Source organism: Martes martes (assembly GCF_963455335.1).
Source record: "Martes martes genome assembly, chromosome: 15".
In the NCBI taxonomy this organism is placed as follows: domain Eukaryota; kingdom Metazoa; phylum Chordata; class Mammalia; order Carnivora; family Mustelidae; genus Martes; species Martes martes.
Window position 1 is genome coordinate 6,896,976 of NC_137903.1, and position 23,190 is coordinate 6,920,165.

The 23,190-nt window shown below is 47.7% G+C and overlaps 1 protein-coding gene across 2 annotated transcripts; it reads left to right on the top strand.

Annotated features, from left to right (window-relative positions):
- Positions 1-433: 433 nt before the first annotated feature.
- Positions 434-22,913, top strand: HSD17B7 (hydroxysteroid 17-beta dehydrogenase 7). 2 transcript variants are annotated; one of them, XM_080823978.1, is made up of 9 exons: positions 434-565; positions 2,494-2,697; positions 5,907-5,999; positions 7,326-7,440; positions 10,764-10,958; positions 14,103-14,207; positions 15,595-15,651; positions 19,177-19,275; positions 21,570-22,913. In XM_080823978.1, exons 1-9 carry the CDS (start codon positions 531-533, stop codon positions 21,660-21,662), a joined length of 996 nt encoding a protein of 331 aa, XP_080680104.1. In that variant the 5' UTR covers positions 434-530; the 3' UTR covers positions 21,663-22,913. The 2 variants fall into 2 exon arrangements, 1 of the variants encoding a protein (XP_080680104.1); XR_013967981.1 differs by having other exon boundaries at positions 449-565; positions 7,352-7,440.
- Positions 22,914-23,190: the final 277 nt, after the last annotated feature.

A 23,190-nucleotide genomic window follows, 5' to 3' on the forward strand; every position in this document is an offset into this window, starting at 1 on the left:
ACAGTGCCTGAAGCGGCACTTCCAAAAAGAAGCGAAAAACAAAGTAGATGATAATACCCAAACTTTAATTCCTAGACCCAAAACTTGCCTCTAAAATTAAGGCGTTCTTGTGCAACTATCCTGAGGCCTTCCTGCAACACAGTTGCAAGCTGATATCCCCTGCGTGTCACGATTCTGCACCCAAGTCCTTCTTTGGGGGAACACCCCTCCGGGCAACCGGCAGGTGCTGAAGGAGCGTGGCCGGTCCTCCCGCCCTCGGGCGCCGCCTAGGGACGAGAAGAGTCCGGATTGGCTCGGGCCCGGCTCCGCCCCTCGGCCTACCTCACCCCACCCCCGCCCCCCGCTCCGGGAGCGCACCGCGTGCGGCGATTGGAGGGCCCAGCGCGGAGGCGATGACGCAAGGAGGCGGGCCCGCCGGGCTCTGACTGGACAGCGGCGGGGTGGGCGTGGCCGCGGCGGCCGACCCGGTTGCTCTGCTCCCGAGGCGGTGCCGGTTCCCGGCGGCGCGGCTCGGCGGTGGGCGCGAGACCATGCGGAAAGTGGTGCTGGTCACCGGGGCCAGCAGGTGAGGCGTCTTCGGCGGCCGCGGCGGCGGGTCAGGGGTCGCGGGGAGCAGGAAGTACAGGGCCGGACCACCGCCGCGCCCGTCCCCGGGAGGGCGCGTCCCCGGCCTCGCCCCGCGGGGCCTCGCGCGAGCCCCGGTCCCTCTGTCCCCCGGTCCCCGCCGCGCCCGATCGGGGCGTCCGGCGGCTCGAGCCGCTCAGTAACCCGTGCTGGAATTAGACGTGACCGCGGAAAGGCAAGCTGGAGCGTCGCGGGGGTCCTGCTGGGATCCCGGACCAGGGCGCTTCCCACGCGGACCCCGCCTCCGCCGGCTGGTCCGTGTGGACCTCAGTGCCCGGAGCCTAGCGTCGCGACCACGGTGTGCTCCGGGCGCCGTATCTGTGCAGGACTTTGCGCCCCGGATAAGTTTCAACACCCGTGAGCGGTGGGGCGGGCTGGGGGTGGGGGGCGGCGTTGTCATTCCGCCCAGAACGGAGCTAGACACCCAGACTCGCCCTTAAAAAAGTCACCCTCTACCTGGTGAGGCGTGGCAGGAGCGCAAACAGCCGTTACCCCCAGTTCCTAGCTGTTCCAGGGCTGCCCCTGTGGACCCTTGGCCTCTTCTGTCCCCTGCTCGCTCTTCTCGTCCGCACTTCTTGAAGAGAGTGGGGAGGATGACACCAAACACGCCATTCTTCTGCCTGTTGCAGTGGGCGGTTTTGAGGGATGAAGGCGGAAGACATGGCAAACGTCATCCAAAATCGTCCCCTTGGGGCGCCTGGGTGGCTCAGGTCATGATCTCAGGGTCGTGGGATCGAGCCCCGCATGGGGCTCTCTGCTCAACAGGGAGTCTGCCTCCCCCACCCCCCCCCGCCTGCCTCTCTGCCTACTTGTGATCTCTGTCTGTCAAATAAATAAAATCTTTAAAAAAAATTAAAAAAAATATAATTGTCCCCTTTCCGCGACCTAGTCACATCTGTATTAGCCCAGCCAGTGTGGCAGAGGTATGTGAGTGCCCTCACCGGTCGACAAGGTGCTTCCTGAGCTGGAGTCTTGTCAACAAGTCACAACTGTTTTTGTGTGTTTCTTTCTTTTACCTATATGGTGATGTATGCACTTGGATATTTATTGGAAAGACCTGCGATTCTCAAGTGAGGAGGCATAAATGTTAATACATTTGGTGCTCTGTTGGCAAGGCCTGGGCTTTGGTTGCGCCTAGCCCTGCCAGTCTGAGTAGCCTCCTTATTTACTGTGCGGTTTCAAATGCCGTTTCGGAAGTAGTTCATCTGTCTCTGACTTGTGCCTCACCCTCCTGCTCTTCCCTGGGGCCCAGCTTATGTTTCCTCTTCTTACCTGCTGCTTAATCATGTGGAGTATGTTCTCTTCCTGCGGGTTACTCGATCATAGCGGTTGAGAGGGACTTGGCTCGTGCTGTGTTACTGAAAGATCCATCCGTTCCTTAATCGGGAATTTTGCAAGCTCTGGATGGTGGCAGTGATACCAGTGGGTAGTAGAGCCCTTGCCCTTGAGGGACAGAGACAGCAAAGCGAAACATGCACCCCGGGAAACGGCTAGTACGATGCTCTTCTCAGCTCTCGCTGGTGATATGCTGACTCCCTTTCACGAGTGTCCTAGCCAGTACAGAATGCAAACTGCTGGATGGAAAGTCAGCTCTCATGTGCAGTGCACTTATTTGTGTGTTCGGGCTTTTGCAAAATGGGAGAAAAGCAAACTGGACAGCGTCCTGAGGGAGTAACTGACTATTCAAGTTTGGGTGGGGGGCGGGGCGGGTGTCCCTTCTTCTTTGCAATTTTTGAGTCTTTTTTCCTCTGCTGGGACTCCTCATGGGAGCTCATGTCGACAAAGGCAGTTTTCTGAACCAGAGAGCAATGCCTCCTATGTGGCACCATCTGAACGAACGCATGTTCTGTCTCCGAATTGTCCTGGCAGTGGCGTTGGCCTCGCACTCTGCAAGCGGCTGCTGGAGGAGGACGATGAGCTGCACATGTGTCTGGCGTGCAGGAACGTGGCCAAGGCGGAAGCTGTCCGAGGGACACTGCAGGCCTCTCACCCCGCCGCTGAGGTCAGCATCGTGCAGGTGGATGTCTGCAGCCTCCAGTCAGTCATCCGGGCCGCCGGGGAGCTCAAGCAAAGGTACGCTTCTGGGTGACAGGTTTTCTGTCACGTGATTGCATGAGACAGCAGTGAACAGAATGAAAAAGAAGAAAACCTAAAAAGACACAGGTGCAGTGTAAGGCATTATGCCGGCAAGATCCGTACAGAGTGACCCGTGGTGTCTCAGGAGCACATTTTCAGGCTCAGTCATAATTGTGATTATTTCATGAGGATTAATTTGAGTACACCTTGATGTATGGTTAGTTGTGTGGACATTATGGTAACTCCTTTCTGAATACAGTTTCTGCATCTCTCCTCCATGTAACAACTTCGTTAAGTTGGACAGGTGCCTAAGAGTGTTGTAGGACTTGATGTTGGTTGAGTTGGTCTGAGAACCCACATCTGCACCCTATTTCTTCAGAGATTTCCACACCCACCCCCCAGGCCCATAAAGATTTGTTCACATCTGCATGGTAATTGGCATGTAATAGGCATTTGAGAAATACTTGGTATAGGAAGGAATAGAGTCCTTGGATGTACAACTCCCTGGAAAGTGTACACAGAATTGCATATAGGTGCACAATGCATTTTTTTCCTGGGGAAAGAGGGCATGCTTTATTTTTATTTTTAAATTCTAGGAGGAATTTATGATCCAAAAAGGTGAGGAGCCCCATACTAGTACATATTCAGCCTTAAAAATATGCAGAATAATTAGTTTTCAAGCTTTTTTTTTTAAAAAGATTTTGTTTATTTATTTGAGAGAGAGAATGAGAGAGAGAGCGAGCATGAAGGGGAGAGGATCAGAGGAAGAAGCAGACTCCCTGTAGAGCAGGCAACCCAATGTGGGACTCAGTCCTGGGACTCCAGGATCATGACCAAGATCATGAGCCGAAGGCAGTCGCCCAACCAACTGAGCCACCCAGGTGCCCCTTCAAACCTTTTTGTAATTGAGGTCCTTAAGAAACGAGAGCTGCTTTATTTCCTTGGACTGTAAAATGAAGTACAGTAGAAACACAGAGGCCTTTTTGGTAAAGGCATTTGCTGAAGAATATAGCCCTGTGTTTTATGTTTGGGGGTTGCTAGCGCATTTGCATTTCCCTGTTGCGAATGCACAAGTTATAGAGCGAAGGTAAAGCTGGTGTTCTTCATCCCGCTCTTCTAGTTTCGGCCTTAACCTCTTGTGAAATGTCCTTTCTCCTAGAATTTTCTGCCATGACATCTTTCTGAAAAACTGAGGAGGTTTTCTGGTTCCATATGCCCTGCTCTTCCATAACCCTAAGTTTCCAAGTCTATGAAGCCACACAAGAAATGTCCTCACTGAGTGAGAGACCCTGGAGTCAGTACAGCCATTTTGAGCTCAAAATCGGGCTTTGGGCATTCCTTTCCCCGGACCTTCTCAGCCAGTTCTTTCTGTTTTGTATAGATTTAGCTATATTTCCTCATTTAGCAGAAAAGAACCTTTCATCCGCAGTGAAGATAGCTCATTCCAGGCCCGCGGATACATGAAAAAATGCTCCACGTCACTCGGCATCAGGGAGGTACAAATCAAAATCTCAGTGAGATACCACCTCACACAGTCAGAATGGCTAAAATCAACAGTTAGGAAAAGACGGATGTTGACAAGGATGCGGAGAAGAAAAATTCTCACTGTTGATGGGAATGCAAGTTGGTGCAGCCACTCTGGAAAACAGTATGGAGGTTCCTCAAAAAGTTGACAGTACGACCCAGGATAGCTCTACTGGGTATTTACTCCAAAGATACGAATGCAGTGATCCGAAGGGGCACGTGCACCCCCGTTATCATCATGTGCTGAAATGAAGTCCTCAGACAACGATCTGAGGGGCGTGCAGGACCGCCTCTGGGAGGGAGAGCGGCGGCAGCTGGATTCTGCACTTGGCTTTTGTTTTGTTTTTTACTAGAACAGCAAGGACAGATGTGTCAAAGTGTGGGAGAGGGAGCAGCGGTCCTCCTGAAGACATAAAGTAGGCCTGCACCTTTCCCTACTTGTAGGCGCGCAGGGAGGCAGGCATGGGGAAAAGGGGAGCGGGATGTTTGCGCTAGCAGTCTCCTGAGGCGGGAAGGGGGATTGAGGTTAATGTTCTTTCATAGCTCGTAACCTGTGCCCTGCCCCAGGAGATCATGGGATCCTGGTCATCCCGGGCTGTTGAGTTCAGTGGCCCAAGACCAGGAATGCCTCTCATGCTTCGGCTTCTTCCACAGTCACCCCTGAGGGCTGACAATTATTTTCTAAGAGTAATTCCACACCAATGTTTATAGCAGCGATGTCTGCAATAGCCAAACTCTGGAAAGAGCCCAGATGTCCTCTGACAGATAAATTAATAAAGAGGATGTGTGTATATACGTATCTACACACACGCACACACACACACGGGAATACTACTCAGCCATCAAAAAGAATGAAATCTTGCCATCTGCAATGATGTGGATGGAGCTAGAGGGTATGATGTGAGCAAAGTAAATCAGAGAAAGACAAGTACCATATGATCTTACTCATATGCGGAGTTTAAGAAACAAAATAGTATCATAGGGGAAGGGAGGAAAACACAAAACAAGATGAAATCGGAGAGGGAGGCAAACTGTAAGAGACTCTTAATTATAGGAAACTAACGGAGGGTTGCTGGAGGGGAGGGAGGATGGGGTAACCGGGTGGTGGACATTAAGGAGGGCACAGGATGGAACACGGGTGTTATATAAGACTGAGGAATCACTGACCTCTACTTCTGCAACTAAGAATACACTATATATTAATTAATTGAATTAAAAAAAAAAAAAGAATAGCCCTTTCCAGTACGACTTTCAAGATTTTTGGTTGTAACAGTCATAGTATTAACTATTCTCAGTTGCCTTCAAAGCTCCAAGATATTTGTCATCGCAAACTTGTAACTTTGTATTTAGTATATTAGGTCACTTAGCAGGAACTTGAGGCAGCAGGGCTGTGACGTGGGAGGGCGCGTGGAGGTGAGGTGCACCTGCTTGGAAGGAGTCTTGATCTGGAAAGATTTAACTTCAAAACCCATGCAGCTCCCCAAATTCTGTCTGAAGCCCCTGTCAAGGAAAGAATACTCAAATATTTACTGTGGCTGGAGAAACAGCATTGAGAAGGAAGTGGTGTGACCCTCATGTGTCCCGTGTCCCCTCCGGAAAGCATCTTCTGTCCTTCGCGGGTTTTCTTTGTTTCAGTTGCTCTAGAGAAGACGGACAAGCTCGTCTTGGTGTTTTCCTTGCAGGTTCCAGAGATTAGACTATGTTTATCTGAATGCTGGGATCATGCCCAACCCACAGCTAAACATCAAAGCACTTTTCTCTGGCCTCTTTTCAAGGTAATGTCCATTTTCTAGATGAACCGAGTGGAGGAAATCAGTGGTTTGTTTGGTTTTGCCTGGTTTTGCCCTCGGTAGGTGAAGTGAGGGGACTGAGGGGCGGTGGAGGAGATAAAGACAGGAAGTGTCGCATCCGGGTTTTGTGGGGGGTGCCGCAGGTCCTGGGTCTCAGGTCGCTCTAGGTCTCCGGGACATCCCAAGTGGCCAGATGCCTCGGAAGGTCCATGTCTGGTCTGCCGGGATGTGACCAGTAGCAGGAACATTTGAGAGCTGGGCACAGCTGTCAGTGAGATTGTTGGAGCGATCGGCACGCCCAGCTCTGCAGCAGGTGCGCTGGCCCACAGGTGGGGACAGTGCGCAGAACTGAAGGTCTCCCCCGGGAGATTCTCAAGTAACACAGTAACACGGTGTTCTCACACGGTACTGTGTTCTCACACAGTAACACAGTGGCTGCCAAGAAAGTTTGCCCACAACCTGCATTGAGAAATAAATCTTATTTTCAACTTAGTATATACATAGATACTTGCTCTCCTCCTATGGGGCTACTTTTGCTTTACTTTTCTTCCTTTACACACCCACACCCACACAAACACACACCCACACACACAAACACACACCCCCCCACACAAACACACACACTCAGATTTTGACCGACTCAGTGGATCTCACAACAAATCACAAGTTAATGTGCTGTGTTTAGTGCTTTAAGAATTCCCAGGAAAAAAAAACCAACCTGTGTGACCTGGGCAGTTAACCATCCATTTGCGCAGAGGAAGGCTTTTTCTCCCTGGTGTGGCTGTTACTTCCCCAGAGAAGTTCACCTGCAACCTGATGCCAAAAAAAGGTGAAACGAGTTTTAGCAGCAGGTTTTTTTGAGGCAGGGCCTGGTGAGTATTGTGAATTACAATGTAAACACTTCCCCGAATTGGGAGAAGGGAAGCGGTTTTGCATCTTTTTTTTTTTTTTTAAGATTTTATTTATTTATTTGACAGACAGAGATCACAAGTAGGCAGACAGGCAGGCAGAGAGAGAGAGGAGGTAGCAGGCTCCCTGCAGAGCAGAGAGGCCGATGTGGGGCTTGATCCCAGGACCCTGGGACCATGACCTGAGCTGAAGGCAGAGGCTTTAACCCATTGAGCCACCCAGGCGTCCCGCGTTTTTGCATCTTATTCATATCCACACATGAGCACAATCTGAGAAATGGGTGTTTTTGTAGGAGCAAGGAGAATGCAGTTTCGGGGCAGGGCAGGGCAGCAGGGAGTGTTTTCCAGTATCTTCAGTTAAAGACGCTTTTAAAAGGCATACAACTGTCTTCTCCTGTTTCAGAAAAGTGATTCATATATTCTCCACAGCTGAAGGACTGCTGACCCAGGAAGACAAAGTCACTGCTGACGGGCTCCAGGAGGTGTTCGAAACCAACGTCTTTGGCCACTTTATTCTGGTAAAAAGACTTTGGGCTCAAGAAGCTCTCGTTAGTGCTGTAATCCTAAAGGCTTGCGTGGACACGTCCCAGGCCTGTTTGTTAAGCCCTTAGATCATGGCTAGTGTGAAATCCTGGAGTATTGATATAGGGGCATCACTGCACTCTATGAAAACATGGCTTCCCTAAAGCACTCGATTGATATATCATCTTTCTTTTCTTTTGACATCAACTCTAGAGAGTGGAGACAAAGTGAGAAAGAAACACAGGAGCCTTCAGAAACAATGTACAGAAGTGAGGAAGTGTGCTAGTCCTGTTCGGAACAGTCTTTGAAACTGGGCTTGGTGCCAGATAGGATAGGGGGTGGGCAGGCCTCTGTTAAGCAAGAATCCATAATTCATCTCTTACTGTCTTGATCTCCGAGTCTTCAGCATCTGTACCGTGTGTTATAGTTCCAGCCACACGTGTAAATGTGAGTGAGAGATGTGACGGTCGCCCTCGCCTGTTCTGCACTCTTGCTCGGGCGTAATCCCCGAGGACAACTCTACTGTCTAGAGGAAGTAGTGCCCGACCGTGTCGCTGGTGGCCTGTCATTCCCCGGTGTTGGAGGAACTCCGAGGCTGGGTGTTTCTGGTGCCTGTCTCTTCACCCCCACTCTTCTTCACCTTCAGCCCCATTCCCCTCGGCACTGGAACTCTTCGAGCTCTCGCCTGTATTTATAGTAAATGAAGATGTAGGCAAATGTTGGGATATTATGGACCCACTAAAAGAAATGAGATAAATGTTTTGCACTTACATGGGACAGCCTCTCGTATTTTATTATGAAGAAGGAATACAGGGTGCTGTATGTGTAGCGTGATCTCGTTTGCAGAAACAAAAGATCTGCCTTTACGTAGTGTGTATGAATGTACATGGTATTTCTAGAATGTTACAGATGAAATGAGGAGCACTGGTTGACTTGATGAAGTGGGGTTCCAGGATATCAGGGATGAGGGGGAGCTTTGCGTGTCGTTCTACAACCATGAGTGTTATTTATTTAGTGCGACATGGTGTCACTTTTTCAAAGACAAAAGTTAATTAAAATGTAGAGTTAAAATGGGATTGAATTCTTGTCTGGTCTTTATACCTTTACACAGATCCATTATCTAATATTTCCTCTATCTTTTTATAATACTCATTCTTTGCCTTCTTTTTGAACTATTAGTTGTTAATGCTAGAAGATAATTATTACTAGTCTATTAATTTTGTGACAAGCTAGTGTTTAAAAATTAAGTTGTTCGGGAGATCAGGTATTTGAGTCACCTGGGTTGGGGGAATGGCAGAGGAGAGCCATGGCCATGGGCACAGCGATCACAGGTGTCCTGATGACATGGCCTATCCTTGTGTATCCTTGTAGAAGGAGGCATATTAGCAGGGGTTTGGGCATGGATTTATCAAGTAAAATCATCAGAAGGCTTAGAATGCTTCCCACTGTCTTCATATTAGGTTTAAGAATCTTACCACTTCCTATGAAACCCAAACTTAGATTCTAGGTTCAGGTATAAATGCATTGGATAAACAGATCATCCCTCCCCAGTTTGGTTATGTGTAACATGACCAAACTTTGAGGGCTGTTATAAAGAGTAGAGGTGGTTTTGTGACATTCCAAGCACAGTGTAGTATTATAGTCCAGGAACCAGGTAACTGCTTTAATCTCATGTGTATCAGTTATATCTTGATTGCATTTGACTGACTTGTTCATTGCAAATGTGGAGCACATCTGGGAACTTTCCTAGATTTTTCTTTAATATGGTTTTTGTCTTAGCATAGCTTTAGATTTACAGAATTTTGGCAAAGCTAGTACAGAGTTCTGTGTTCCCTCCTACCCCCAGTTCTCTCTACCACACCATTTATCGCAGTCAGAGAACCAAAACTGATACTTACTCTTAATGGAAGTCCCAACTTTATTCAGCTTTCTGATGTCCCCTTGTCGGTTCTACGACCCCTCCTGGCATACCGCAGTACACACAGTGGCTATCTCCTCAGGCTGCCCTTGGCTGGGACGGTTTCTCAGACTTCCCTTGTTTCTCACGATCTTGACGGTTTAGAGAATTCTGGCTGAGGTGTTCGTCCTCAGTTGGGATTTGTCCGAAGTGCTTCTCAGGGTTAGACTTGAGTATCGTGTTCACAGGAGAAGGACCACAGAGATGAAGAACCGTTCTCGTCACATCACGTCCCCGGTGTGAGCTGTCACTGTGACGTTCTCTTTGATCACCTGGCTCGAGGTAGTGTTTGTCAGGTTTTTCATCGTAGTCTCTCTTTTTGTTTTTCTCTCCCTTTCCATATTGTACTCTTTGGAAGAGACGGACTATGTGTAGCTCTCCCTGAAGGGGTTGTATTTGATGCCCTGAAGGGTTGATTAGCTGCATAAATTATTTAGAACTTTTCTGCAAGAGAGATTTGTCTGTTCTCCATCTACGGCTTTACCCCACCATTTCTTGATCAAGTGTACCTCAATAAACCTGCAAAAATCACTTATTTTATTTCTGTGGGCTTGTGGATGTGTATTTTCTACTTTGAGATGGAAATACTACCTTATTTTCTTGCCCAGATTATTTCAGTTTGCCATTGGGGGCTCTTTGCGTTGGATCCTGCATATCTCTGTTGATAGCCTCATTGGTGTGCTTTTCTGTTCTGAGTGTATCCTTTCTGGCACTAGAAGATGGTTCAGGGTCATTGGATATATTGCTGCCCCAGTCCTAGAATTAGCCATTTCCCTAAGGAAATCTAGTTTTGCTTTTTTTTTTTTTTTTTAAAGATCTGTTTATTTTAGAGAGAGACAGAGAGAGAGCTTGAACAGGGGGAGGAAGAAAGGGAGAGAATCCTCAAGCAGACTCCCTGCTGAGCATGGAACCTGCCGTGGGGCTGCATCCCAGAACCCTGAGATCACAACCTGAGCCTAAATCAAGGGTCAGACACTTAACCAGCTGAGCCACGCAGGCGCCCCAAGATCTGGCTCCTCTTTTTAGACAATGGTGTTAGAGACAAAGAGCTGGTGCTTGCTGCTGCTGGTGGAGCAGTGGCTTCCAGGCTGACAGAGCAGGGAGGTAACACGTGCATGGTGACCCACGGGCACCTGAGTACCTGTACGTATTTCTATATGTGACCATCTGTATCTTCATGAAGCTAAACGTCCGTTCATACTGGTCTCTAACTGGTCTCTGCGGAGGTCGCTGTAGCCCCCTCTCTCGCATGTCTGGCGTAGCCCCTCCACCAATGACACTCCCGGTCACAGGGGTGTCCCAGCTGTCCTCCATCCTTTTGGACCTCGATCCATTTGGTGGTTCCTTTTTTATCTCACTCAGATTCGGGAACTGGAACCTCTCCTCTGTCACAGCGACCGTCTCTCCCGGCTCATCTGGACGTCATCTCGCAATGCAAGGAGAGCTAATTTCCACCTTGAGGACATCCAGCACCGCCGAGGCCAGGAGCCCTACAGCTCCTCCAAGTACGCCATTGACCTGTTGAGTGTGGCGCTGAACCGGAACTTCAACCCACGGGTGAGGCCCGGCTCAGTGAGGCGGGGGCGGCCGGGCGGTGGTTTCCCAAGAGCCGCTGACTTCCTATAACCGGGCTGGCGTTCCATGAGCTGTTGTCACTTAGAAGACGTGGTGTCGTTTCTTGAGCAGAATTTCTCTTGCCGTGCGGACAAGAGAAGACGTACGATCACAGTTGGTGTGCATTAAAGTTTTGGGGCAGAGATAATTAGCTCCTGACCTTTTAGGTACATGGGGGTTCCTTCACCGTTCTGTATCTCTTCAAGAGCTGTAACTTATGGACAGAACAACACCACTGACAAAGCCAATACTTACGGTTAAGCACGTACTATGTCTGAGGGGCTGTACCCCTTACGTGTGTGTCATTTAGTGCCTTTCCTGTCACGGTGAGTGTAGGTCTGAATATTCTTGTTTTCATGTGGAGACACCACACTTTGGAGAGGTTAGGTGGTTTACCCAGAGGTCACACAACTAGTTAATGGTGAGTTGAGCCCGCGGCTGTCTGACCGTGGCTTGGAACTTTCCCACTAAACCATGCTGCATCCCAGTGTTTGTCCCAGATCGTCAGTAGTTACAAAGCCCTCTGGATAGTGGCGATCTTTGGTGAGATGCAGAGCTCCCTCTGAGGGCTCCGGATTTTGGGGGTCTGTCTTTGGAGAAGGCAGCCCTTGCCGGTCATGCCGGCTCCCTGTGGCCTCTGGTCTGGAGCCTGCTGTTCTCTGGATGTCTCTCCCTCAGGCCTGAGACCCTCACTGAAAATTTCCAGTTTTTCCCACCGCATTTCCCTTTGTTTGCTTTAACTCTGCTGTTTGAGTGTGGGACTGTGGAGAAACTTAATTCCTCTAATATTTACCAAAGATCTACCATGTTTAGGGCACTGGGCCAGGCTTAGGACTGAGGAAAAAGGAGAAAGAAAAAGATGACCAAGAAGCTGTGTGCCCTCGCGGGACCTTCTCTGGTGATACGTCAGACACAGAGCCTCCTGTGATGGTCCTGACTGGGTTTATCCTGGAATGGACATCTTATCTGACAGAACTCTCTCTCCTGGAACCCCGTCTCTTAGGGGAGAGGATGGCCTAAGAACAGAAGCTGAGAGCACCTCCTAGAACTGGATTTGAATCCTTGGACAGATTATTTCATCTCCCAATGCCTCAGTTTCCTCATCTGAAAAATAGGGATAAAAATAGTGCCCGCTTCACAGATTTGTTGGGAGGGTTAAAGAGGGGGATGGTGTGAAGCACTCACAGTAGCTCGCGGTCTCAGAATGTGTGTGTGTGTGTGTGTGCGCACGCGCGCATGTGTGCACATGTGAGTGTGAGTGGGGGGAGTGTCTGGACATGGGCACACGTTGGGTTGTGGGTGTGTGCATATGCGTGTACTGTGGGTGTACATGTGGTATGTGCATGTGTGTGGGTGTCTTGTGTGGACGGAAAGTGTGTGGTCTATGCCATGCCTGTGTGTGTTTATGTTGGCTGTGGTCGTCGTTATGTTTGTTATTACTATTATTGTTATTATTTGAGTTCAGTGTGTTGGTCCAGTGGTCAGCCTCCTTCTGAGGTTTCTTGAGATGTTTCAAAAGTTGTCACAACTGCTTGTTCTCTGGAAGCTTCCTTTTGGGGACAAGGTCAGAGTGGATTAGCATCTCTTCTCATAACATGCTCTGGGATTTCACTTAAGTTTATAATTGTCAGAAGCTTTGGGATTTCATCTTTTACAAGAAAGAGAGATTTAGCTAATACTGCTCCTTCCTAAAATCTGTATGATTGGTTTTCAGCCCATGGCTTTTTCTCCTCGGCTTTAGGAAGAGAGAACCACATCCTCTTGAAGGCTTGTGTCCCTGGAAATGCTGCCAGGGCATGCGGGCCACCTGCTTGATTTTAATCATCATCCCTCGTCCACGTCTCATAGCAGCGCCCAGGTTGCCCGCCACAGCTGAGTCTTGTGACGTGTGGGGGGACCAGGTTCTCAGATGAGGCTACCTCCTTGTTTGTTTCTTGTGTCGCTCAACATCAGAACGTCACAGGTGTCAGAGACCCCGGATTTCAGGTCACGGATGTCTTCACTTAGGACTGAAGAGTCCCTAACTTCCTAGGTGGCACCCAGAATAAGCAAGCTTCCATAACTGTCACTGGGGGAAAATGTGCTACTCTCTTGGGGAGAAGTTTTGGTCTCTGATGAGTCCAGGCTCTTAACTCTTTTCAGGGGACCTTTGGTAAATCAGGGGGACCCTCTGGGATTGGGTAATCTGTCAGGTACTACGGTGCCTCTGCAGCCCCAGATAAAGGAAGAAAAATCCTCCAGCTCCGCTCAGGGTGCTCTCTGCCCACTGAACTGTTCGTGTTGCACTGGTGCACGATGAAAAAGAAAATTAAAAGTAATAAAAAGTAGAGTTAAAATGGTCAATGGCTTCATAAGGTAAAACGTAGTAAAAACTGAATTAAGTAAACTAGTAGAACCATTCCCCGTGCTCCCAGGTTGAGTAAAGCCCACCGAGGCCCCTCCTGGCAGCACAGGCTCTGTGTTAACTGGGCTCTCTTTCGAGGGCAGATCTTTCTAAATTGGCGGGTCCTGGGCTAAGGCCCTGATGCAGAACTCTGCAGGTGTGGGGGAGGGGGCCTTCGTGGAACCACACGCCGCCCTTCATTCACCTCTCATGACAGGAGTGTGCGGTTTCTGTACCTGCGGGGGAGCAGACACAAGCTTTAGGTTTAGCCGTCTGCTCTCTACCGGACCAGAAACTTCTGGAAGGCAGAGACCGTATTGTGGATGTCTTTTTTTTTATCTGAAGTGCTTATCATGATGGATAAGCTGATCTTCAATTAAGCCAATCCCTGGCAAACTCCCGTAACCAGATGCTTCTTTTCTCCTCCAGCTTCAAGCTGGGTTGTTCTTTATTCTGTGAGTTTCTGGAGAGCAGAGACCTCGTCTTACTCATCTTTGCATCCGGAGCGCCCTCGTCCCGAGTCCTCCAGACGTGATTCCTTCTCTGAAATGGTTTGCCCAGATTCAGGGGCAGCTCAGAGCATCAATCTTCATGCCCCAGCTTCCTGGCTCGTTTGCAGATCTCCCTTATTCGCAAGCCCCTGGACGGGCTGCGTCGGTATTCGCTGAATCTGAATCTCACTCCGCTCCTCCCTGTGCTGCCAGGGTCTGTATTCCAGCGTGGTGTGCCCAGGGACAATGGTGACCAATTTGACCTGTGGAATTCTCCCTCCCTTTTTATGGACTCTGCTGCTGCCCATCATATGGCTGGTAAGTGACGGACACTTGTTTACTTCAGCTCTTCGACCAGGGACCAGACAGATGGGCTTAAGGGTTGGGAACTGACTTAAGAATTAGTTGAACCAGGGGCGCCTGGGTGGCTCAGTGGGTTAAGCCTCTGCCTTCGGCTCAGGTCATGATCCCAGGGTCCTGGGATCGAGCCCCACATCGGGCTCTCTGCTGGGCAGGGAACCTGCTTCCTCCTCTCTCTCTCTGCCTGCCTCTCTACCTACTTGTGATCTCTGTCTGTTAAATAAATAAATAAAATATTTAAAAAAAAATTAGTTGAACCATCTATAGTGTGGAGTGTGATGCCTCCATCAGAAAGGATGAACTTTTATATCAACATGGACGGGACTGGAGGAGACTATGCTGAGTGAAATAAGTCAAGCAGAGAATCAGTTATCATATGGTTTCACTTACTTGTGGAGCATAAGGAATAACACGGAGGACATGGGGAGATGGAGAGGAGAAGGGAGTTGGGGGAAATCGGAGGGGAAGACAAACCATGAGAGACTGTGGACTCTGAGAAACAAACTGAGAGTTTTGGAGGGGAGGGGATGGGGGGTTGGGTGAGCCTGGTGGTGGGTAGTATGGAGGGCACATATTGCATGGAGCACTGGATGTGGTGCATAAACAGTGAATTCTGGAACACTGAAAAGAAATTAAAAAAAAAAAGAAATTAAAAAAAATGAATTAATTTTTTAAAAAAAGAATTAGTTGAACCAGAAGGTGGCAGAGTTTCATTTCATTTGAGGTTTTTGACGGTCCTCAATGTGTAAGCTCTGCTTCAAACAACCTCCTATCCTCGCTGCCTCACCATCCGAGTGTTTGCTTCTCTGCAGGGGGCTGTGGCTCTGATCAGGTCCTGAAGCTCCCAAAAGTTCTAGGATGACGTCACTCTGAGAAACCCGTGTTAAGTGATATTAAACTGGATTTCTCCGAGCTCTCAATGTGGTCAGATGCGTTAAAAGTCCCCAGGAAGGGGATGGTTGTGCATCGTGTGGCCATGGAACTGTGTTCTTGTGTGTTTGTGTTGAGTGTCTTGGAGGACCAGCATCCCTTCAGTACACCTTAGGAAATGCTGCTTGTAGGAAATGTTTCTCTCTTGCCCTGGGGAGCCCTGGGGGAAAAAAATGCCCCTCCATTCTGACAGATGTAAGAAAAAAAGGAGAAGGAATTATGCCTCCACGTTACAAGGTGGTTGGCTCAGAGTGGTGGAGATTAAGTGATACTTCTTTTTTAGACTTTTTTCTCCACTTTCAGTACTTAAAAAATGTCCTGTGATGAGAAATGCAGGTTATCTTTTTTAATATATAAATGAATAATGCTTCTGTTCTACCCCGCCACAGAATGACGCTTCTTTTCTTTTCCTCAGATTCGCTTTTTTGCAAATGCTTTCACTTTGACGCCGGACAACGGAACGGAAGCCCTGGTACGTTGGCTAGAGCTGCCGTCGCTTGTACGGTTGCTTAGCGGATATGAACCGAAGTTCACTGAGAGTGGAAACCGTCTCAACAGAAGAGATCAGCTCTGTAATAATCAAGGTCCTGTTCTGGACTACAGGGGACCAGGAGCCCGAGGACAGAGTATGAGGAGTGAAATTTAAAAGTAGTATTTACCGTAGCGCTGGATACCGCGTGGTATGGACAGCATTTCTGCAGAAGCTAGATGCACATCGGCTAGGGGCGGAGCCGTGGAGCCGGCAAAGCAAGATGGTAGCCAGGCCAGCAGTTCCCATGGAGAAGGTGTCACAGAGGACAGGTGACACAGTCCGACTCCATTTCCTTATATGAAGATTCTCTTTCCTCTGTTTATATATTAGAGAATCAAGTTGTTACTTTAGTGGAAAGGCAGTGCATGTTCTTAAATGTTCTTAAATCCCACGTGGCAAATGTATTACGTGGGTTTCCTCATCAATGGCAGACATTACTAATTACGCAAACGATGTCTCTGATGATTCGTCAGCCCAGGGCCCCAAAGGCACCTTCCGCTCATGGATCAGAATTGTCACACCAGATGAAGCTTATTTGTCCTGTGTCACTCTAGTGCTTTTACTGAGTAGGCTCTTAAATCTTGGCTGAATTGAAACTAACCAAGGAAAACATTGAGGGAATCGGCTGGCACTCTTATTTTGGTAAACGTTGCAGAATTAAATGCGTTTGTCATAGGAACACAAATGGATTGTCAAAGCAAGTGCTTTTAAGCCAGTTTTAATTAGTCCTTCATGTATTTGCCAAAGCATTAGAATTAGCACGTGGTCCTTCAGAGATTATGCACTCGAACATCTCAGATACTGAAAATCGGGTGTGGAGGTCAAGTATGTATTGAGTATTGGTGGTGTGATGAGGAGTTAGAAGACCAAATCTCCAGTTACTAAGGAGCTTAGGGTCATGTTTCGGGGGAAAAAAAGGAATGTAGAAGATAGGCAAGAAAATAAGTCATTTTGTCATCGGGTGGTGAGCGGTCAGACTGATCTAAAAGGAGGACCACTGGAAGCCGAGCTGGTGGGAGCAGGCTTTGCTCACTAAGTAGGGCTTGATCTGGGCTCTGAAGGACGAACTGGATCTGGATGGAACCGCATGACCCATGTCACAGTTTAAAAAATTTGTGACTGTGCTCTTAAGTTCCTAAAATGTGGACGGGTGCCTCCGACTGCCACTTAGTGATGGTTGCAGATGCTGGTAGATATGGACGGCTGAGGGTTTGGGCCTAGCGCACGTGTGGTAGGAGGAATCTCTGCGGTCCTCAGGCTCCTTCCGTGGACTCTGCTGGAGTGGCCGAAGGCCCCGTGGTTCAGCGTGTGGGCTCTGGAGCTGGACTGGTTCTCTTCAAATCCCACTTCTCCAGCTTCTGGCTATGAAGTACTTGTTTAAGCCTGTTATTATCTGTAAAACAGGAATTATGGGAAAACATTATAGGAGGCTCACCGTAAAGGATTTTGTGTATTTCAGCATTTAAGATTTTAAAGAAAACTACGTAAATGAAAGCAGTATAGTGCTGGCATGTGACTCGACAGATGAGTGGAACAGAAGAGAAAGTTCAGGACAGGCCCACAGCACACAGGGGCCTGGTGTATGATAGTGATGGCGTTCCGGATTAGTGGGGGAGAGGGCTACTCAGCAAATGGTGCCGAAAGAGAGAAGAGGATCTTTCTTTATACCACACCCAAATAAAATTCTAGATAAATTAAAAGATTGTTAAAATATACAATGACTAGAAGGAAACATGGGGACATGTTTAAATAGTTTAAGAATGTGGGTGCTTAGCTACTCCAGGACTGCAAGAAAAAAGACTGAATATATTTTTTTAAGGTTTTATTTATTTATTTGTTTTTAAAGATTTTATTTATTTATTTGACACGGAGACAGAGATCACAAGTAGGTGGAGAGGCAGGCAGAGAGAGAGGAGGAAGCAGGCTCCCCACTGAGCAGAGAGCCCGATGTGGGTCTTGATCCCAGGACCCTGGGATCATGACCTGAGCCGAAGGCAGAGGCTTTAACCCACTGAGCCACCCAGGCGCCCCTTTAAGATTTTATTTATTAGAGAGAGCATGCATAAGCAGGGTAAGGGGGTAGGCAGAGGGGGAGGGAGAAGCGGTCTCCCCACTGAGTAGGGAGCCCGACCTAGGACTCTGTCTCGGGACCCTGAGATCATGACTTGAGCCAAAGGCAGACTCAACTGACTGAGCCACCTATGTGGCCCTGAACATTTTGATTACATGAAAATAATCAAATTTTGCATGACCGGAATCCTCGCTATATAAATACACTCCAAAGACTAACCACGATGTGGAAGAAGAGTAGCTGCCACTTGTATCCTAGGAAAGGGTTCGTTTTCATACTAGTTAAGGAGCTTCAGCAAATCGAGAGAAACAACCTTTTGGAACAGTGGGCAGAGTATGAATAGACAGTCTTTAAACTCAAACACGTGGAAAGGTACTCAACCTCACTCATGCTAAGAGACATGGAAATTAAAACTGTGACGAAAGACTTTTTCAGCTCGTTTAGCAGAGATGAGGAGGTTCGGCACACACGGTCGTGGCAAGGCCGTTGGGAGGGAGCATTCTCCTGCACTGCCTGGGGGAGGGTGGACTGATGGAGCCCGTGTCTGGGACTGTGTAGCAAGGTCACTCAAGAGGACACACCTAGCCCCTTGACCCAGCAATACCATCTTTGGTGTTTGTCTTCTAGATGTAGTCAGATTCACCCGAGGTGACTGATGCATGCATCATTTGCTGCAGTGTGGTTTGTAAAAGCAAAGACTGGAAACAACGTGTATGTCCGTCATTGGAAATTGATTGCATAAATGATGGTCCATCCACGAGATGCAGTACTGGGCTTCTTTAGCAATGAGTGAATCAGCCCTCTGTTTGCTGATTTGAAGGGCCTCTTGTTCAAGAGAAAAATGCAAAGTATGCAATAATGTGTATATTTTGCTGCCATTTGAGTAGGAGAAGAGGACATATGTGTTTTTAAAGACACAGATTTTCTTCGGAAGAATATGTAAGATGCCAGCAAGAGTGCTTGCTTCCAGAGAGGACTGGTGGGTGGCTGGAAGATCGGGACGGCAGGGAGACTCACCTTTTACCATGTACGTCCTCTGAACAGGGTGTGTTCAGGCTTATCTATTAAGAAAATGAAAGATTACATCAGTGACCTGTACTTACTGTGGCGTGGGCCGAGCAGCAGCTCTGAAAAAGCTAGTCAGTGTGCTGTGCACTCTGATTTGGGGATTAAGGGAAGAGACAGCTAAAACATGAGGGTTTTTCTGCTTTAAATAAGTTTTCGAAGGATACTATGAAGCAGGTTACCCTGGTGGTTCGCGAAGACGCCAGCGATAGCTGGTGCTGGTCAGGAGAATGTGTAGAGCTCGGTAAGGCTCTGGTCCGAGATCCCCACCAGCCTCACTCACCTGGGGCCGAGGGAGAAAAAATCATTGACATCCTCTTCCTTCCCAGGTCTGGCTTTTCCACCAAAAGCCCGAGTCTCTCAACCCTCTGACCAAGTATCTGAGCGCCACCACTGGCTTTGGAAGCAATTACGTAACGACCCAGAAGGTAAGCGTGTTCGCACGGTCGCGTGGAGGCGGTTCACTGCTCGGCCGCTGAACTGGTCCCCGGCCCCCGCCTGCCCTCTCTGGTTTCCCTCTCTGGTCGCTGGCATCACACTGGCCTGTTTTCATCCCGGTCTGCTCCCTCCTACCTCCGAGCCGCGCGTGTCTTCTTCTGTCCACCCGAATGGCTCTGACCCTTCTGCTTTCAACCCACTGATCGCTGCTTGGGCCTCAGACGTCCACTTGTTCCCCGGCCTTCTGTGACCCGTCAGGCCGTCCGGAGCCTCCATCGTAGGCTTTCTTGACATTTCGTACCTCTTCTGTGTAGGATTCACTCAGTGTTGGACTCCTGTGTCCGAGTATAAGCTCTGTGAAGGGGAGGATTGTACCCCTTCCCTAGCATGTTGCCTCGCACATGGCAGGTGCTCAAGAAGCAGGTTGCCAAGTGGATGACATAGGAAGTGTCTTTCTGGGTGAAGTTCACGTCCCTTTGAGTGTTCATTTCTGCTTGTGACAATTATTAGCTCCGATCGATTGGTATTTTCAAGAGGCAGGGGATGAAGTATGGAAAAAAGAACCCTTGGTGCTGTGGTTTTTAGACTCTGTATAGTCTTCTAAAAAGAAGCTAAATGTGGAGTTACATATAAGAAAATGAGAAAGTTTATTTGGAACTTAACAATGCTATATTTCTTGTATTTTTGTCATAAGTAAGATTTATTTCAGCCTCCTGTTTTCCATTGCCTAGTTTATGTGGGAGACATTGGCATAAAATAAAATTAGATTGAGACAAATAAATTCTCTCAATGTCAGATAATTGGCCGTGGTCTTGTCGGTGTCAGTAGCTTGAGGTCTAAGGGGAACAATTCTCTTTACTAAAAATGAACCTCTGAACCCCCAGTGTTCTCCAGAATATGTTCTGTGAGATTCTGGTTCCTTGAGAAGATTGGCAAAGAGCTGTTTATTGGCCAAATAAATTTGAGAAATGCTTCATATTTTACTCCCCATTTTCAGAGACTTCCACAAAACACATTTGCTCGGGGAAGGCTCTGAGAAGGTGCCATAGTTCACGGTGTGTGTGTGTGCGTGCATGTGTGCAATGTTTCATGCTACCATTTCCAATTTTTTCTTCACTACATGATTTTTTTCCCTTCACATTTTATGTAATACTTAATAATAACACAGAGAACACACCTTGGGAACTCTGTTATAAATTAATAAGCTTCCTTTTAAAAGGGCCCTCGGAGTTTGTTGAACATACTGTCAATTAATCTCAAGAGACTGACTTGTTTATCAATAGGGAGAAAATGCTTCATTCTATAAACTAAAATATTGCATTAGCATTTTATGGAAATGTGTTGAAGAAAGCGTTTTAAAAACTTTGATTAATTTGGGCAAGTCAGCTTTCTCCTCTGTTCCGAGGTGGGGTTGAACGAAATCTCTAATGCCTCCTCCAGTCCCAGTATGGGAAAATTCTGACGAGATTTATAATAAACATAAGCGTTAGTTCAAAATGCTAAAAAGTTTTTAATTTTCAGCCTTTCAGCCTTGTGAAGAAGAGCTTTTTTTTTTTTTTTTTAAAGTTTAGGCTCTGTGTTGACCAGAGAAGAGATACTGCTTTATTTTTTTATAGGGCTTGAGAGTTTGCATTTACATACAGTGTGTGAGTTAAAATTAGATTTTCTACATGAAACAGAAGGGTGTGAACTAGCAGCAAATTAAACGGGATGGGAGCTCAGGTTTCCTGTGCGTAAAAGCAGTTTTGAAGAGAGGTCGCCTCAGGCCGGTGGGGCAGCTCCCCAAATTGCCAGGCACCGGGATCCTTCAGTCACCCCTCTGCCTCCCTGGGCTGTGAGCCTCATTCCTGTGCCTCTGGAGAACAGGATGGAAGGATGGGGAAAGACGGGGTGCCCAGGCCTTCCGAGCAGACTCGTGGGCAGGACCACCCACTTCACGCAGATCTCATCGGCCAGAGCAGAGTGACTTCCCGTCGAGCCTGGCAACGTAGGCTTTAACCTGGAGGCGGGTGAACCCGGCTAACGCTTGGCTCTTTATGAAAGAAGGTGGCCATTAAGTGGATGGCAGTTCTTCTAGGCTTGCCGTGGCGTGAGTTTGGACTGAACACGTCCTCAGGATCTCAGAGTCAGAGTCAAGAACCCAGCCTGACCTACCAGGCCTGTTCTTTTTCTTTTCTTACTTTTTTTTGGTTCTCTCTTGTATGTTGAGTGCCTTCCTTTTACACAAATGCCATTTGTTTTATTTTTTCCTTTCTGTTCATCCCTATCTTTGCTTCTTTTCCAGATGGACCTAGATGAAGACACTGCTGAAAAATTTTACCAAAACTTACTGGAACTGGAAAAGCAAATTAGGGTCACCATTCAAAAAAACAAATAATCAGAGCTGACGATGGCACCCCCTGAAACACCGCATACCTACCGTGAGCTCTGGGCTTCCGTCGAGTTGGGTGATGTGCCTGTGTGGCAATCGCTGAGCTGTAATTGTCTCTTTTCCCCGGTTTCAGGATAATCTCTAAGACTGTGTATGTGTGCACGTGTGTGTGTATACATGAGAAAAAGATTGATAAGTAAAATATGAGTTAGATGTTCTCCAGAATGGTGTCACATCAAAATTGTGCTCGAGTCACCCAACCAAGCTTGTGCTTATTGGTTCTACTTACTGGAGCCCAAGCTCTGCTTGGTGGGATGAGGTGTGGACTCAAGGGGTCATGACAGAGGCACTCACCGGTCCTCCTTTTGGCCTTCCCGAGCAGGAGGAAGTACTGTCCACTCCCTGAGTGGTCATCTGAGCTTTGTTCCTTTTCTTATGGACAGTTTTCTTAGGTCTTATACCTAATTTCTTCTTCCATGTGCTGCTTCTAGAAATCCTGAGATTGTGGGGAATCTGGGTGGTTCAGTCAGTGAGGCGTCTGACTCTTGATTTCAGCTCAGGCCGTGATCTCAGGAGTGAGAGATTGAGCCCTGAGTTGGCCTCCGTGCTCAGTGTGGGGTCTGCTTGGGATTCTCTCTCACCCTCTCTCCCTCCCGCACTCACATACACATGCTCTGTCTCTCTCACTTAGATAAATAAAATCTTTTAAAATCTGAGATTGTTAGAATCCTAACAGTCCTAATACGGATACCCACGTAGTTAATTGCAAGAACAGAAGTGTATGTATTTGGGCACTTGAATTATTTCTTCTCTTGGAAGTGTCTTTCACGGATGTCGAGGTAGTCTGCGTTAATATTGGGCCTGACCTTTAACGCCATTGGCAGATTTGTTCATTGCTAACCAACCTGTTTTTTATGATTGTATTTTAATGTATGCAAACATGCAGCAAAAAATTATATACTCAGATTTTTCAAAAAAATTTTATAATTGAATAATTGCAGGTAGGATATTTGCTGGTATCAGCAATGGTTGGAAGTGGTTTGCATATGAAGACAAAAATGCTAAAATGTCTACCTACCGACCTATAACCACTATCCCTGGAAGATAGTACAGTGAGCAAAATTTTGAATGACTAATAAAAGTGAAAATTTATATAGAAATATAGTTTCTACACATTCTAAGTATGAATTTTTGGTTACGGTTTCTCTTACTCTGTTGGTAAAGATATTTTTAATAAAGTTAAGCATTCTGTATGTGAAAACGAGGGCTGAATGCTTCTGTGCGCTCCCCGCTGTCTTTGAGAAGGAAGAGTGAGGTTGGAGAGCTGCTAGCAGCACTGGGCTGTGCTCTTGGGATCACTCACGCTGCGATTGTGCAAGAAGCGCGTAATTGTGAATCTCAGGTTCCTCCTCTGTGAAGTGAAGTGGTTCTCTTTGTGCTTCCTCCGCTCGGGGGTGTGGAGGAACGTTAAAGGCAATAATATGTGTAGTGAATAATGAGCATCTGAGAATGATGACAATACAGTTCTTCTCGG